The following is a 16269-nucleotide window of genomic DNA, read 5'->3' on the forward strand; positions in this document are numbered from 1 at the left end:
CTTAGTGCGTCACCTACCCAGGAATTTACAGGCACCTCATGCTGTGTCTTTGAGTTTCATTCATGGTAGTACCTTCCTTCTCTTCGTGGGTTTTGGCTAGCATTTCAATTTATGATGGTTTGATCCCCCCCCGCCCCCCCGCTTTTACTTACTCATTTTTTGTGAAAAGCGTATTCCACAGGAAATTGGGAGATCTGACTTCTCCTACTGATTATAAAGCGTCAAACATGTCACTTAACTCACGTGGGCATGATTTTCCCAGCCGGCAAAGGGAAGGCTTACAGTAGCTTCCCCAGAAATTTTAAAGTGCTCTGGTTCTAAGTTAACGTCCATGTGGATAAGTTTCACCCGGTTAGTTGGCGAGCGACCATCACATTGGACAGCCTTACTCCGTCGATGATGCTTACCACTTAGTAAGTTCTAATTGTTCCACATTTCTGCTTTTGTCATGGAGAGTGATACTCAAATACGCATGGTTTGAAATAAAAACTTAGTTGCAGGTGGGACTTTTCTGAATGCTTAGAAAGGTATTCTGTTTCATTCAAGTTACTTATCCTAGATACACAGTTACTCCTTCCCTATTCAGTATGTGTTGTGTCCCTACTCTGTGCTTTGCATTTCGCTTGGTTCTGGTGACATAAAGATTTATAAGAGAATTACTACCTCTGGGACTCCCCACTGGGGATGAAAAGCAATGTTTAATACTAGCTCCAGGTGTGATTAGTAGTATAATTGATGTATCTGGTGGGCTAAGATTGTAATCGATTCTGCTTGGGAGAGTGATTTGAGGAAGACTTTATTGAGAAGGTGATGTTTGAATTAGGTCTAAGAGGATACATAAAAGTTTGTGAGGCAGAAGAGAGGGGCCGGCATTCTGGCCGTAGGAGCAGTGGAAGTACATGCCAATTTATGAGTATCATGAACAGTTTGATATGGGGAGGAAAGAACTAGGAATTGAAGAAACTAGGAGCTGAAATGTGGAAGCAGGTAGTTGAGAGCTGATTAATGATTTGCATAGCCGAATGGCATACGCAACTTTATGCTTTCAAAAGACGGCTTTGGCTGTATATGGAATGCATTACAAAGGGAGGGACTGGAGGAAAGAAAACGGATCAGAAGATCCTTTTGTTACAAAGTGTTTCCTTTGAGCAAAGGAAGGAACTGACAGGAGGTACCAGCTTAGTGAGACATATAAGAGAGAGGGTCATAAATTTTGGTAATCCACTGGGGTTTGAAGGAATCAAAGATAAATGGGGGTTTTAGTATGAGAGTAAGCATGGATATCAGCAAATGAGAGAAACGGCCCAGAGAGAGAAGAGTGTTACTTTTTCTCCCATGGAAAAGATGAGAGTTTGGCACAGTACGGGTTGAATATGAAGCATCCATGTTTGAGCTACAACTCAGTTCACTGGAGGTACAAGAACATATTTGGGGACCATCACCACGTAAATATGGAGACATGGAAGTAATCAGGATTTCTCAGAGTGTGTGAGGAGCCCTGAGCATCATTAATTTTTAAGTAGCAAATGGAAGAAGAAGAAGAGCTAGAGAAGGTTGAGAGTGATGATGGAAGAGGGAAGGGAGGTTAGAATATATTGCAGGGATTTAAAGAAGGAGGGTTTGATCTGTCCTGACATGTTAGCACTCCACTGGACACAGATTGGGTAAATGGATTACCAGTCTCTGCTCACACTTAAAAGGACTTCTGTAAGGTGAAGTGAGAAACAATGATTATAAAGAAACTCCAGGGATGGGAATAAGGCACAGCTAAGTTACAACTGGCCATGACACCATTCAAATGGATTCCTTTCATTTCACTCACATTTCCACTGATCTGATACTCACTTTTGTACCACACTGAAATTGTCATGGCTAAGGAGAACCTTATCTGTGACTCCTAGCTTACTCCATTTTCAGCAAGAGTCTAGGTTTTGTGTAAAGGCAAGGAATCCAATTTGTTCTCCTTTAAGCAACTGAGCAGAGAAAGAAAGATTAAAATTATCATTGATTGTGTCTCTTTTGGGGAAAACCATTTCTCCACCTTTCCCAGCCTTCTTCAGTCAATCACATACAGGTTTCGGTAGGAGAATTAATTCTGGGATTTTTATTTAAACTGTGAGATTCTTCATTTCAAGTTTATTCTTAAAAGGTAACCATGATCAGGGCACATCATGATTATCCAAGGAAGATATCAAAGGTTGTCAACATTTGAATGCTATTTTACAGGAAGTGAGATTGAGCTCTTCTCTGGGAAGAGCTGCCCTGGAAATCGCTTTCACCTTGCCATTGGTCAGGGCATTGTTGCTGCAAACAGTGCCAAAGTTTCTTCCAGGAAAGGTGTATAGTTATTGGACTCAATTAGAAAAATCTGTGTTATATGCAGATATTTTTTTCCTTGGGGCCAAAGCAGTATTTTTTCACTGAAGGAAAGCTTGGCGCCCATTGAAGCTCTAACCGAAAGGCATCTGACTGCCTTACAAGTTCAGATTCATTAACTAGAATTAAGCAAGTCGCAATGATTCTGAGAATTTAGGGGGAAAAAAGATGATTGAAAATTAATGAATTAATTGTGTGAGTCATGAAAGCTGGCATTTTGGAGAAGAGGTGAGATGTGGCTCACCAGCATCTGAAGTGTGTAAACTACTTGTATGAAGTACAGATGTTGTTATCACTCAAATAGTGCGTGTGATAGGCCCACCGAAAAGTGGACTTGTGATTCCCCAACACATCAAGGGTCCAGAGCACTCAGAAACAAGTTACTTACCATTTTTCTCCCTACAAATTTTAGTAATTGGATTAAGTTCCAAATGACTGTCATTCAGAAAATAATGATACTTTTGGAAAATTTGAATTTAGGATTCAAGACTCAAGGCCATTAAAAACCAATCTGTCAGTAACTTGAGCCTATCTCTGCTGATCTTCCCCATGGCTGGCTTTTAAAACCGATTTTGTCAAACATTTCAGCATTTGAGCCTATCTCTGCTGATCTTCCCCATGGCTGGCTTTTAAAACCGATTTTGTCAAACATTTCAGCATTCTTGAAGTTAACTGCAAAATGATCTTCAGTACAGTCATATTATAATGTAGGGGGTTAAAACAGGGGTGATGCATCTCTTCTCCTGCTTCTCTGAGAAGGACATTACATGATTAGATGATGGTAGCAGCAGGTGAGTCTGGAGCTCATTGCTATATAAATATAGGGAGCTATACCCATGGCATGTCTGTGGCTTTGATCTCAGAGGGCTCATATGGTAAGTATGTGTAAAGGACTTACTGTCTATATGACAATATTCTTCTGGACAGAGTCACTCACTATATATCATAACTCTTTTCTTATCAGTCTTCTTTATAGCCTAGGTGATTTTAACCATCAGTTATTGCTCTCATACAGGTTTGTTTTCATTTTAGTGAAGAATATCAGTTTCCCCCCAGTTAAGGGAGTTTTGACATTTTTTTAACGTTTCTTGTTACCCTATTCTTCAGAAAGTTTTAATTGCATAAAGAAATAAAGATGACCTTTCTTTTACTATGTGAGCTTAGGGATTGTAGCTAATTTCCACCGGCATTTCTGGAGACCCATTAGCAAAGGAACATTCTGGTAAGATAAAACTTGATGCTTCAAAAAATCGATTCAGACTGATCATATATGGCAGAGGACTCTGGCAAGGGACCTCAGTTTAAAATATCTGAATATGATCTGCATCCTGAATCATTATTTAAAATCCTTCTAAGACCTCTGAAAATGTAAAATATTTTATGTGTACACATGTAATGCACACACACACACACACACACATATGCACATACTTCATTCATTGCCTGGTATCGTGTTCTGTTTTTCATTACTCATAATTGCTATTTAGAGCATATGTTATGAATGTATTGAAGATACTTCTGGGTCTCATTAATCAATGTTCTAAATGCTAATCTTTGCTGTCCAGTTAACTCTAAGAAAACTTACCCCTCCCCTGCTTTTGCCGGTGATTCATCTGTTGATGAATCTGCTTAACAAAACCTTCAAAGAACAATTGCGGATCTGGTTCGGTCTTGCCACCTTCGCTGTGAGGACATTCGAGGCAGTGAATTTTCTTCCTGCTTTGCAGGCCATTGGAGAGAAAAGAGCTGCTCCAGATTCTGGCAAGAAGCCCAAGACTCCAAAGAAAAAGAAAAAGAAAGATCCCAATGAGCCCCAGAAGCCAGTGTCAGCATATGCCCTGTTTTTCAGAGACACACAGGCTGCAATTAAAGGTCAAAACCCCAATGCAACCTTTGGAGAGGTCTCAAAAATCGTTGCATCTATGTGGGACAGCCTTGGAGAGGAACAGAAGCAGGTGAGGCAACGATCCACCGCGACCATACTCTTAAAAAAGTTAGAGTATTTCTCCCATCTTCTCCGAGTGAATGTTCACCTAATGCGACTGTTTCTCAGGAAGGCCTTTTCTAAGCTGTGGGATTTAGAAACGCAGTTGTGTAAATCTAAGCCACTCTCCCCAGTTACACGGATTCCTCAGGCCCCCTTAAGGGTTTGTGTTCGGAACCCATTCCGTGGAGCAGTGGGGGAAATTCAGGCAATATCCTGTAAGCGTACACTTTTGATGATCATCTTTTCGCTTTAGATAATGCGGAACTTGCCCCCTTGGCTCAGAAAGGGCACTCCAGAGAGATTAGGACCCTCCCGCTTGCCTTTCCTCTGATCCTGTCTCCGAACCCTTGTGCCATCCTGTCCTGGTGGGTTTCCAAACTTTGAGGCCGCCTCTGTGAGTCTCATTACTGTCACGGGGCGCTTGAAATTTTCTTCCAAGTTCATTCGAAAGCTTGGCCATTGCATTGGCCAAGAAGTATTGAGAGATGAGCCAAGCCGGTGGGAGATACTTCCTTAGGGCCTCACCCCCAGAGTTTCCCCTTGAGGCTCCTCCCGCACAAATGGAGGGAGGAATGGCTTCCGTACACCTTGTGTGAAACTCCAATGACCATCAATGAGATTTAACTTTACGTGCACTCAGAAGACTTGACCTCTCTTAGTAATGATACAGAATAGCCATTTCAGGAATGAAGAGTGCAAACCCTCTTGTTTTCTTTTACGAATCGTGACCTCATTCCTCCTCGCTGCTTACTCGGGGATGGTGCGGCTATAGATTTTTGCCCGTTTGCGGTGAGCTTATTGTTGTATGCGGTGCACTGATTCTCTGTCCCAGAAATGTAATCCTCAGGGACTGGCAAACCGCTGCATCTTTTAACTCTGGAGAGAAAGGCAGTTGCGCTTTGGTCTCACACACAGCCGTCAGACACTGTTAAGAAAAGAAAGAGCAAATCACGTTTTGTATAGTGGGATTTATTTATGTAACTCGTTGGCCTCACTAATGGAAATTTCCCATCTTTTAACTATTTCTGAGGGTTTTTTTCCTTCAGAAGAAAACTAAGGTAGTTTCATCTTTTCTCTTGTGCCTTCCCACACCATACCTGTCATTGGTGATGTTTTAATCCCCTTATTTGGTGCAGGTTAGAAATGGGGGAGGGGAGGGAGGAAGACACTGATGGAGAAACTCGTTATTTTCTGTAATTTGAACCATTTGGAGCAAATTTTACTCTTCTTGCTACCCCATCTAGCCCTCCACTGGTTCTCCTGAAATCTTTTTTTTTTTTTTTCATTTGTAATCGTCAAATGAAAATCGTATAATCAAAATTGTGCTCCAGTGAGGACAGGAGGGTTTTGTTTTAATGTGTGTGGGTGTGCGGGTGGGTGTGTGTTCACATTAAAAACCAAAGCCGCCGAAACCAGCCTTCTATGCGAGTTACAAGTCTTGACCTAATTTGTGCGGCCTGTCCTCTTATGGCTGAGAATGTGTATACTAAAGGCGATGCTAACTGTGTCTTTTAATAGGTTTATAAGAGGAAAACGGAAGCTGCCAAAAAGGAATACTTGAAGGCCCTGGCCGCTTACAGGGCCAGCCTCGTTTCTAAGGTAAACCCGTGCGGGAACGGCCAGCCTCAGAGTTAGCCAGGTTGACACCAGCGCAGAGCGCAGAAAGCCTACAGGCAGCTCCTCTCAGAGTGGGCCAAAAAAAAAAAAAAAAAAAAAGGCATCTTGAACAACTCATCAGCTTATTTGTTTCCATTGAAGATGACCTCAATGATAGCGTGAAAAATAGGAGTTCACTTATTTATGTTATTTTTTAATGTTTATTTATTTTTGAGAGGGAGAGAGACAGTGCAAGCGGGGGAGGGGCAGAGAACAAGAGGGAAACACAGGATCCGAAGCTGGCTCCAGGCTCCAAGCCGTCAGCACAGAGCCCTACTCGGGACTTGAGCTCACGAACCACAAGATCATGACCTGAGGCCGAAGTCAAACGCTTAACTGCCAGAGCCACCCAGGCACGTGCCTCCCCCCACCAACAGTTCATTTAAACTGCTGCATCGAAATTGTTTCCAGAAGATTCACTGCCCTCTCTTTATGTATGTTGAGACTATTTAACAAAACACAAATATTCAAGACAAATCTTGAATAGCCTCTCACTTTTGCTTTTCATCAGGGACTGAGATCGTTGTCAGTGTCCATCCCTTGAAACTGGGCGGTATTTTGGTCAGGTGGTTTGGGACATCCTATCACAAATTCTCCAGTGCTTCTATTATTGTCGTAGGAGATGTTGCATTTTTGACCAGACTGTTCCACATCATATAAATAAATAAACCTCATGACTTTTTAAAATAAAATTATACTCCAAGTACTTAAAAAAAAAAAAGGACGTGTATATGTATTATACATAGAGTAGAAAATGGGCCCTGATGTATTATAAAATGCACCAGCATCCCAAAGCAAATGTCACTCTGGATTATTATTACCTTGATACAAAAGGAGCATGAGCTATTACGTTGCATTTTAACATTTAATTAATTTTGTCTTTAGCCTCTCTAGAATTTTGAGAGGCTTAGGGGAGAATCATTTGAACTGATGTTTTTGCTATTGATGTATTTCGCCTGGTGATCAGGGATTCATTTCCATTGTCGTGCTTGTTGCCAGAAGTACCACACAAGGCTGCAGGGCATGGTGGGTGTTGCTGGCAAAGCCGTTTAAAAAGGATCTAATTCCGGGGTGCCTGAGTGGCCCAGTCAGTTAAGCGCCCAGCTCTTGGGTTTGGCTCAAGTGATGATCTTGAGGTTCGTGAGTTCGAGGGCCGTGTCAGGCTGCAGAGCCTGTTTGGGATTCCTCCGTCTGTGCCCCTCCCCTGCATGCTCACTTTTTCTCTCTCAAAATAAATAAACTTAAAAGAAAAGTTAAGAAGGGCTTAATTCCTTTTTTCTTGTCTTCACCTCAATTGCTGCTTCTTTATATTAAGCTCTACGATGGGCAGCCACTCAAATCAGATCAAGAGGGGTCCCCTTGTTTTGCTGTCTGCTGTTAGGACACCTTCCATGTTGTTGGAAGGAGAACACAGACGTTCATCAGGTCAATAGTGAAACCTTCATCCGAGACCCTGGAAGACACACATTAAAGGATGTACCAGTTCTGGACTCAGATCGGCATATTGGTAGAACACAGCCAAACGTGTAGGCTACCGATGTTAAGAATGGAGGGATGGTTGGCTAATGAGATAGAGTGGTCCAGCTAGAGGAGCGGTGTATGTGCACTTCCTAAGTGGATCATTTATTCATTCATTTACCCAGAAGCAGGCATAGGTGATCTTTGTGCATTAGAGCATGAATAAGCAACCACACGTGGATTTCAGCCAAGAGGCAGTCTCTCAAAAGGCATTCAGGAAACAGTAACCACGATTGGGCTCATCGAGTCTATGACTGATGTAGAAGAGACACCGTAAAAGTTATACATTGAGGGACTTGCATCAAGATTCAGAAGTATGTCTGAGTAAAATTTAGTAGATTCCCAAAAACCAATAGGATGGAATTTTAAAAGAATAAATCTAAAATAGTGTGTGTTTGGGGTGTTTGGGTTTTATTTTATTTTTTTGTTTTGTTTTGTTTTGTTTTTCATTAAGTTAGGACAGGCTGAGAGCATCCTTCATTTATTTTAAGAGTCCTGGCAGGTAACTAAAATAGTCCGTGAAGTAGAAGTTCAGAATAATTTCAGTCCAAACCCAAAGCTATTAAAATAGCTTCTAATGTGATGATGATTAGACCACATCTGAAGAATTGGTTCCATTTTGGAGCCCACATTTCAAAGGGGCACGGTAACCAAGCAACCAACAAAAATTAATAGGAGCTTACTATTAAAATATAAGGGAGTAAACCTGGCAGGCCAGCAAGAACTCTTTCCACTCATCTACCCGTTTCTCTTCACCACTAGTGGAGTCTTAAAGGCACACTGGTGTGATTGGCCAGGTGTCTAAATACAGACTTCCCTTGTAGTTTCATCATTAAGACTAGCTGGGTGATTTTTAAATATTAGGGTATATACAAATTGTTTCCCTGTTCATATGTAGAATACTGGGCGTATTCTACCTTATGGGAGATTTCATGGTTTTTTAAAGATGATTAATGAGTCTTTGCAGGCTTCTTCTTACCCTAAGACTTTAGAACATGAACCTCCAGGAGGCACGAAAGCCCACCTAGCTTCTGTAAAAAACCAGAGAGCTGTCCACCGATAGACGGTGTTTCACCCTGATGATGTGTTCAAACATAAGCCATCCACAATGGCTTCTCCTCCACTGAATGACTGTCAACATAAGGTCACCACTTATAAGATCCTTCTACTAGTAGATTTTAGAAGTGGGAGTCATAAAAATCTGGAAGTAAACATTCAGTATCATCGAAGAGAGTGGATGCCAGCGTGATGCCTCCAACGTGCTACCACTACCCTCCTCTCTAATTTGGTGAAGAACAAGAGAAGAAAATAGCCAGTAAGAGCAATCAGTTCGATCACGGTTACGTCAGTAAAAGAATTTACTTTGATAGAGACGATTACGTATTTTTAGTGCAAAATATAATAGCAGCGTCTCTCCATGCGGAGCCTCAAATCAGATCAGGTGTTTATCTTACAACAGACAGGTTATGCAGCCACCCAAGTGCTGAATGTTCTCCCCCGATCTAGGACTCCTGCGATAAATTCTGGAAATCTTTGAAAATATCGGGTAAACTCAAACATTTCTTAAGCCATGAAATACTTCCATGGAGTATCTCTGAGGAATTCTGTCACATTACTCCTGTTTTCAAGTGGGCCCTGTCATACACTGTCGGAAAATGCAGGGCTTTGACATTTTCTGGTAGTAGTTTTCTGGAAATAGTAATTGTTAATTAATAAAAAAATAACTAACATTTACTAAATCCATCCCCTGGGCCAAGCGCCATTCTAAACGCTTCACAAACATGAAGTAATTTAATTCTCAGAACCTCTGTGAAGATAAATACCGTAACACCCCATTTTATAGGTCAGGAAACTGAGGAACAGGTGGGTGAATTAACTTGCCCAGGGTCACAGAGCTGCCAAGTAGCAGAGCACCATTTGAACCCTCGGGCAGTCTGTACTCTCTTGTCTTTCAGTATGATTTACAGGGATGGGGGTTAGCTCAGGCTTAACTGCTGGAGACGTGTTGTTCTTGAACGCGTGTATCAGTTATCTTTTGCTACATCGTGCTGTGTAACGCCCAGCCACAAAGCCCAGTGACCTGAAAAGACAAGCATTTATCTCAGAGGGCGGCAGTGAACTGGCTAGTTCTTCAATCTAGGCCAGACTCGTCAGGATCCACTGGTCCTGCTCATTGGTCCGCAGTCCGGGTGGCGGTTGGAGGCAGCTGGGCCTCGGTCACGGACAAGGCAATTGGCCGGCTGGCTTTGGAGTGGAGACTGGGCCATGTGCCCCTTATCACCCACATGGTGATAGCAGATGCCTAGACAGGGTACAAGGCTAGCCCAATTCAAGGGGGAAGGAATTTGACCCTACTTCCGGGGTAGGGGAGCTAAAAACTCTTAAGACAGGAAAATTGAGTCCAGGGAAGAATGAATAGTGGTGGTCATTTTTTTTTACTCTTAAAAAACAGAGTAGTATTTTAACTACTTGGGGATTTTAGTATCTGGGGGTTTTCTCGCCCCAAATGCAGGCTGCTGCCGAGTCAGCAGAAGCCCAGACCATTCGCTCCGTTCAGCAGACCCTGGCGTCCACCAATCTGACTTCCTCGCTCCTTCTCAACCCCCCGCTGTCGCAGCACGGGACCGTATCGGCCTCACCCCAGACTCTGCACCAGTCGCTCCCCAGGTCCATCGCCCCCAAGCCCGTACCCATGAGACTCCCCATGAACCAGATCGTCACGTCGGTCACCATCGCCGCCAACATGCCCTCGAACATTGGGGCCCCGCTGATCAGTTCCATGGGGACGACCCTGGTGGGCTCGGCGCCCCCTGCCCAGGTGAGCCCTTCCGTGCAAACCCAGCAGCAGCACATGCAGAGGCAGCAGCAGCAGCTGCAGCAGCAGCACCAAATGCAGCAGCAGCTCCAGCAGCAGATGCAGCAGCAGCATTTCCAGCACCACCTGCAGCAGCACCTGCAGCAGCAGCAGCAGCTGCAGCAGCAGCTGCAGCAGCAGCTGCAGCAGCAGCTGCAGCAGCAGCTCCAGCTGCAGCAGCTGCAGCAGCACATGCAGCACCCGCCTCAGCCCTCTCCTCGGCAGCCCTCCCCAGTCACCTCCCAGATGACGTCCCCCATCCCCGCCATCGGAAGCCCGCAGCCGGCCTCTCAGCAGCACCAGTCACAGATACAGTCCCAGCCACAGACTCCGGTATTGTCACAGGTCAGTATTTTCTGAAGGCGCCCGCGGCAGGTGCACCTGGAGCGGCGCGCGTGCGCGGTGGCCAGTGGCAGAGGAGGGTCAACGGAACGCGGCCCGAAGCTTGTAAGTTGCTGTCGGTTATGCCGAAATGTGTCACAGATCACATGGTCCTCTCAAGTGTCTATTAGATAGGCAATAAGAACACAGTGTAGCCGAGTATCACCTTCTAGCTGACTGTAAATCACTTTGTTTTTAAACAAGAAAAGCTGTGCTCTTTTATGTGATGCCTTTTTTATTTATTCAGGCTATACCTACAATATGTGAATCAAACCGTTTAATGAATCCTGGGACGTACTGAGGACTATAAACTGGCCTCTCTGAGTCACAGAAAACGGCCTTATTTCTCCAGAAGTGAATAAACCGCACTTCCAGGCTATTTGAACTCCCGGAGCCCTAAAAATAAAAAAGCACAGTGGTAATTACCTGACCTAGGAAGATCCAGTTTCATACAAACATTTGTATGACGTGAATAGTTGATGGCATTTTTTTGTCATGAAAAAAAAAATAATAATGTAAATCACAGACTTTTGCCAAAGCTCTTATTTTTTTTCCCTAAATCTCTCCAGAAAAAAAATACAAGTGATTAGATTCAATTATTGACTTATTTCCACTTTTTTAACCCATGGCTTCTCCAATTCAAACCACAGTATACGTTGTAACAATATCTATGGCCACTGGTAGCCCATTACGTTCATTCCAATTAGAAGAAAAGAATGTGAATATTATATTCTGTGTTTTGAGTGACAAGTTTCGAAAAATAAAAACACTGTATTTTTAAAAGGGAAATGCACTTAAATGAAAACAGTTATTACAAAAGTTAAGATTTAAAAAAAATGCAAGAGTTTTTATTATGATGTAATACCGGTAGAATATTTAAAAGGCGCACCACATCTGAATAATCAATGTAAATATTTTCTTTCCAAGTTGTAAGTTTTCATATCATGTGTTGTAAAGTTTTCATAAACGAGGCTTTAACGTAAACACTGGTGTCATAAACCATTCATTGCTACGTTGCTTATTGTGTTTTTATGCTGTTTTATACTTTTTTATGAGTTATGATAGCAGCGATTAAGTTGTTTGTATTTTGCTTAACTAAAACAAAAATGCTTTTATCTTGCTATAGAATAAACACCTTTCAGTAAAAACTGTGGACTGTATTTTGATGCAACGACCAGGAAAATGTTCACTTTTCAAATAAAATGATATGTCAAATGTCACTTTCGGTTCCTTGAATACATGTATGATGGGAAAATACGCCACATACTGACTTGTCTTGAGCCAAAGCATCATATTCTGTTTCCAGTTGGAAATAGGATACTCACTGCAAAGAATTCGGGTTGCAGGGCCCACCCCCGGGGACCTCTTAAAAAATAGAAAATCTTTTTTTAAGGATCGTTTTGTTAAGATGCAAGTGGCAGGTAAGTACACAGGAGAAAGCAGTGGTCTTCTCTCTGGGGCCAGAACTTGCCGGCAGTGTGTTGTTACTGCTGTTAAAAAGGATGGCGGATGCTGGTTCTTAAGCCAAAATAATTATTTCGGTGCTCATTTCTTCCCCCCTTTCCTTGCTCTGTAGTGGCTCCTCTTTGAGAACAGTGTGACCAGTATCCCCAGTTGCCTTGCATGATTAATTACAGCATCTGTCCTGTCAGAAGCTATAATGAAGAGGTCTTGATAAAAATTGCAAATTACCACTGGCAACAGTCTTAAACTGTTTATGATAAAATGAAAATTAAAAACAGCAAGTGTCAACCCTGACCAGAATCCTAATCTGGAAAACACGAGGGTGTGCGTTTGGGTGTCCGTAGCTCCCGTGCGCAAGCCACTCAGACATAACGGACTGTGGGGTCCTCAAAGTTGTTGTATTTTCAAAGAATTATTTACTGTATGTTGTGGGCTATGAATAATGAATTCAGCTTTCAATATTTCATAGTCCTCTCCTACTCTGTATTATGTACAAATATTGAACAGCAAGAGATTCTAATTATAAATTTATAGATTTCTTGCTGTAGAAAAATTTATGTCTAAATTGAAGCTTTTCATAAGATGTATTAGTTGACAGGTATCAGTGTTCAAACAGCCTTAGAATGATGCCTAATCGCATCTACAAGGAGGCAATTGTGTTCCACAAAGAAATGATCGGCTTGCCTCAGACCCATCAGAAGCAGAGCTGATGGTAAGAGAGTTTCTGTGAATTGAAACTAACATTACATAACAATAAGAGCCATTTTATATTCTGTTGTGAAACCTTTAGACAAATGTCTTCAAAATTAATTGCTAAACTACATGTGACAGTAATTGTGTATTAGTTCTGTCATTGTCATTTTGAAAACCCATGAAGTAATGCTTGGAAAAAAATGTCACTAGTGATAAGACTTAATTGCAAGCGAAGTCTGTTTTCAACTGTTTGCGGTTAGAAGCAGGTGTTGTAACATCTATTAAATGATTTTGTAAATCTTGGGTTTTATCACATTTGATTAAATGCTGCTGAGCCACTGACGGTCAATTTCAAGGCAAAAAAAAATAGCTTAATTACGACAGTTAAAGAAAATTAATCATCAGGCAAAACTGTATGTTTAAAATGTCAAAAGGCTTGAATCATGAAAAGAATTCTCCAGCCTTGTCACCAGATTATTCTCAGGATTCACTAAGGCATATTATGAATCAACTTGTATTTCAATGTATACATGTGACTGGCTCCTATTCCCGAGATGTCAGTAAGGACTTGCTATACTTTGTTTTGTTACAGGGCAGAAATAAATCAGGGTCATGAGAAATAGACACGGGAAGTGTGGTATCTGATTAGTGGGATTTCTAAAATGGTCTGTGTTCCCTCTTACGTAGTCTCAAGATGTTAAGGAGGCCCCTCCGCACCCCTGCTCCACCTCTATCACGCACACCTTTTCACTCCCCCTGCCCGGTGCGCGTTGTTTCATTACTGTGGCTGAATGAGTTCCCTTTTTTGCATTAACCTGTACTGCCGTACGATGGAGGAACATAAGGAGTTTTCATTTTTAGCTGACACGGGGTCATCAGTTCCCAACTCGAAGAACAAAAGCTTAAATGCCTTCGTTGCAGCATAATTTCTGCCATTTATTACCACCTGACGGAGGTCCGAAGGCGTTCTAGACAGATGGATTAATATCTCAGGCTTAAGTAGAAGTCCTCTGCTGTGTCCATTCAGACATCTGAATGGTTTCTTTCCCGTAACTCACTTCATGGAGCATTTTTCAGCACTGGACTTCAATCTAACCTTTCCTTCCTCCCCCCCTCCCCACCCCCTTTGTTTGGCTTTTGTTTTGCAACAGCTGTTATTATCGTTTTTGGTCAGCTGTGATTGCTGGAGGCAAAATAGGACCAGATGGTGTTTTGCTATGCATGAATGGCGAGTTAGAGGCGTTGAGATTGAATAGGCCAAGTTTGAATGGTGTCTGTACACCACCTGCCTGCCTGGGCTGTGGCACACACATCACAGTAGCACGATCCGCCACCGATCTCCCAGAATCGGATGGGAAAGTGGGGCGCTGGGGTGGATTGTCCCCATATTTATTGATCTTCCATGCACTCACAGAATAATGCAGTGTACAGTCAATTTGAGTTAATTGGATATGACACAGCATGGGAATGTAATCTATCACTCTAGAATTCTGGTTTGCTTTAAGGATTTCATTGCTCACACAGACACACACATACACACACACACAATAAGAGCAGAAATTAATGGGCTAAGTAGACATAAGTTTTAAAAAAAAACAAGTCTGTCTAAAATTATAGACTTAGAAGTCTGAGGTTGAGGCTTTGAAAGGAGAAGACCTCTCATGATTTGTGTTAGCTAATCATGCAAGGGAGAGGAAAGCCAATCATCATACCATGATTCTGGTATGTTTGCAGAGCCCTCCTGTTTGTCAGCTATCCATCAAATATTGCAGATTTATAAGAAATGTGCCTTGGGAGGAAAACCACACAGATTCACAACCAGATTAGAATTCTTTTGGAAAATCCTCCTCGATAGGATGGTCTCTCCCCCCCAAATATAGTTAGTTTTGCTGACCATCTGAAGTAAATTTAAGGAGAAACACTATCCCTGAATAGGATCCTACAGGTGTGAAGGTTTTATGTGTGCCAGCGCGTTGGAGGAGAAGCTTAACCACCCACAAAACATGGAGTCAGATATGCAGACAGGCAGCCTCATTTGCCTGCGGCCCTAATTACTTAAATTTACCTCTGCTACATGCAGAACACTGTGATAGGTCCCAACGGAGATGTGAAAAATAAACAAAGCCTTCTGTTTACTTTGTATATGTTTGAAATCTTCCCTAGTAAAGGTTTAAAAAAATAAACAAATAATAAGCCATCTTCAACATCAGGAGCTTTTTTTTTTTTTTTTTCTCTAATTGCGGTGGAGAAATGTACCCACCAGACAGAATGATGAACAGGACAATAAGACACAAAGCAAATTAAGCAAAATTGTTCTGGGTGATTGTGTTTTGTTTTTGTTTTTTGGGTTTTTTTTGGGGGGTAATCTAAGAAATTGAAAATTTCTTGAGAAAGGGAAGAGATTGTAATTGGTTAGGGGTATTAGGGAAGGCTGCGTGGAATCATTGGTGTTTGAGATGCGCCTTGAAGTTTGGGTGGGATTTCAGTGGGCCGAGGTGGAAGTCCTCCCCTGGTAGAAGAAAGCGATGACTCCAGACAATGGGAAGCAATCTCAAGCTCCATCAACACAGCCACAGGCAACGTAGCAGACTGGATACACCAGGCTTCCGGGGAGGCGAGCAGGAGAAAGTTCTAGAAAGGAATTTAGAAGTTGGATTTGTAGAAGGTCTTGCAAGCCTGGTGAGGGACTTAAGAAGCACTGAAGTTGTCCATGTGAGGAAGGTATGATGAAGACTGATTAAACGCATGCAGGACTGTATCATCTGACTTTTGAAAAGGGGGCATCCAGTTGGCTATAAAGCAGAATGAGAAAACGGAACAAGATTCCCACGTGAAAATATATCTCAAAATTTTAAATTGTTCGTATACCTAAATAAAGCTATCACTTCATGCTTTCTCACCTCACCCCTCTCCTATCTCCCTGGTGTAAGAATACACCAGTGACAGAGCCAAAGGAAGGCATTTTTGGCGACAACTGTAGAGTAAGCCTTATCCCTACATTAGCATCAAGAGGGAGATCATTTTTCTATGTTTCTGCTGTGAAAAGAAAGCTATTTTCACCACTGGTAAAAAGTACCTCTCGGTGCTTGAACTCCAATGTGATGCATGATGAAAAGAAGCCCTTGCTTTGTGGCCGAGTAAAACCTCAGGCAGGCGGCACCGGGAGGGTGTTGCTTATGGTCTCAATTTAATTTCAAAGAGGAACCTTCACAGATAGAATATGTGAATGCGGCTGTACACTTCTTAGCAGAGGAATAATCCTCTTTTGTAAAACATCTCATTATCCTGAGCATCTGTACAGTGCTCTGCACTTTTCAAAGCCGTTCCCTCACTAGATGGG

General features: G+C 42.3%; 1 protein-coding gene across 1 annotated transcript in view; it reads left to right on the top strand.

Moving 5' to 3' along the window:
* The window catches only part of TOX3 (TOX high mobility group box family member 3), a 107599-nt gene extending 96799 nt beyond the window's left edge, over positions 1–10800 (top strand). Inside the window, exons 5-7 of the mRNA XM_039242345.1 lie at positions 4104–4331; positions 5882–5962; positions 10050–10800. Coding sequence (XP_039098276.1) covers positions 4104–4331; positions 5882–5962; positions 10050–10751 — 1011 coding nt within the window. The 3' untranslated portion in view covers positions 10752–10800. The remainder of the gene's footprint in view (positions 1–4103; positions 4332–5881; positions 5963–10049) is intronic.
* The last annotated feature ends 5469 nt before the right edge of the window (positions 10801–16269 follow it).

Source organism: Hyaena hyaena, unplaced genomic scaffold (assembly GCF_003009895.1).
Source record: "Hyaena hyaena isolate Hyena2069 unplaced genomic scaffold, ASM300989v1 scaffold_7, whole genome shotgun sequence".
Lineage (NCBI taxonomy): Eukaryota > Metazoa > Chordata > Mammalia > Carnivora > Hyaenidae > Hyaena > Hyaena hyaena.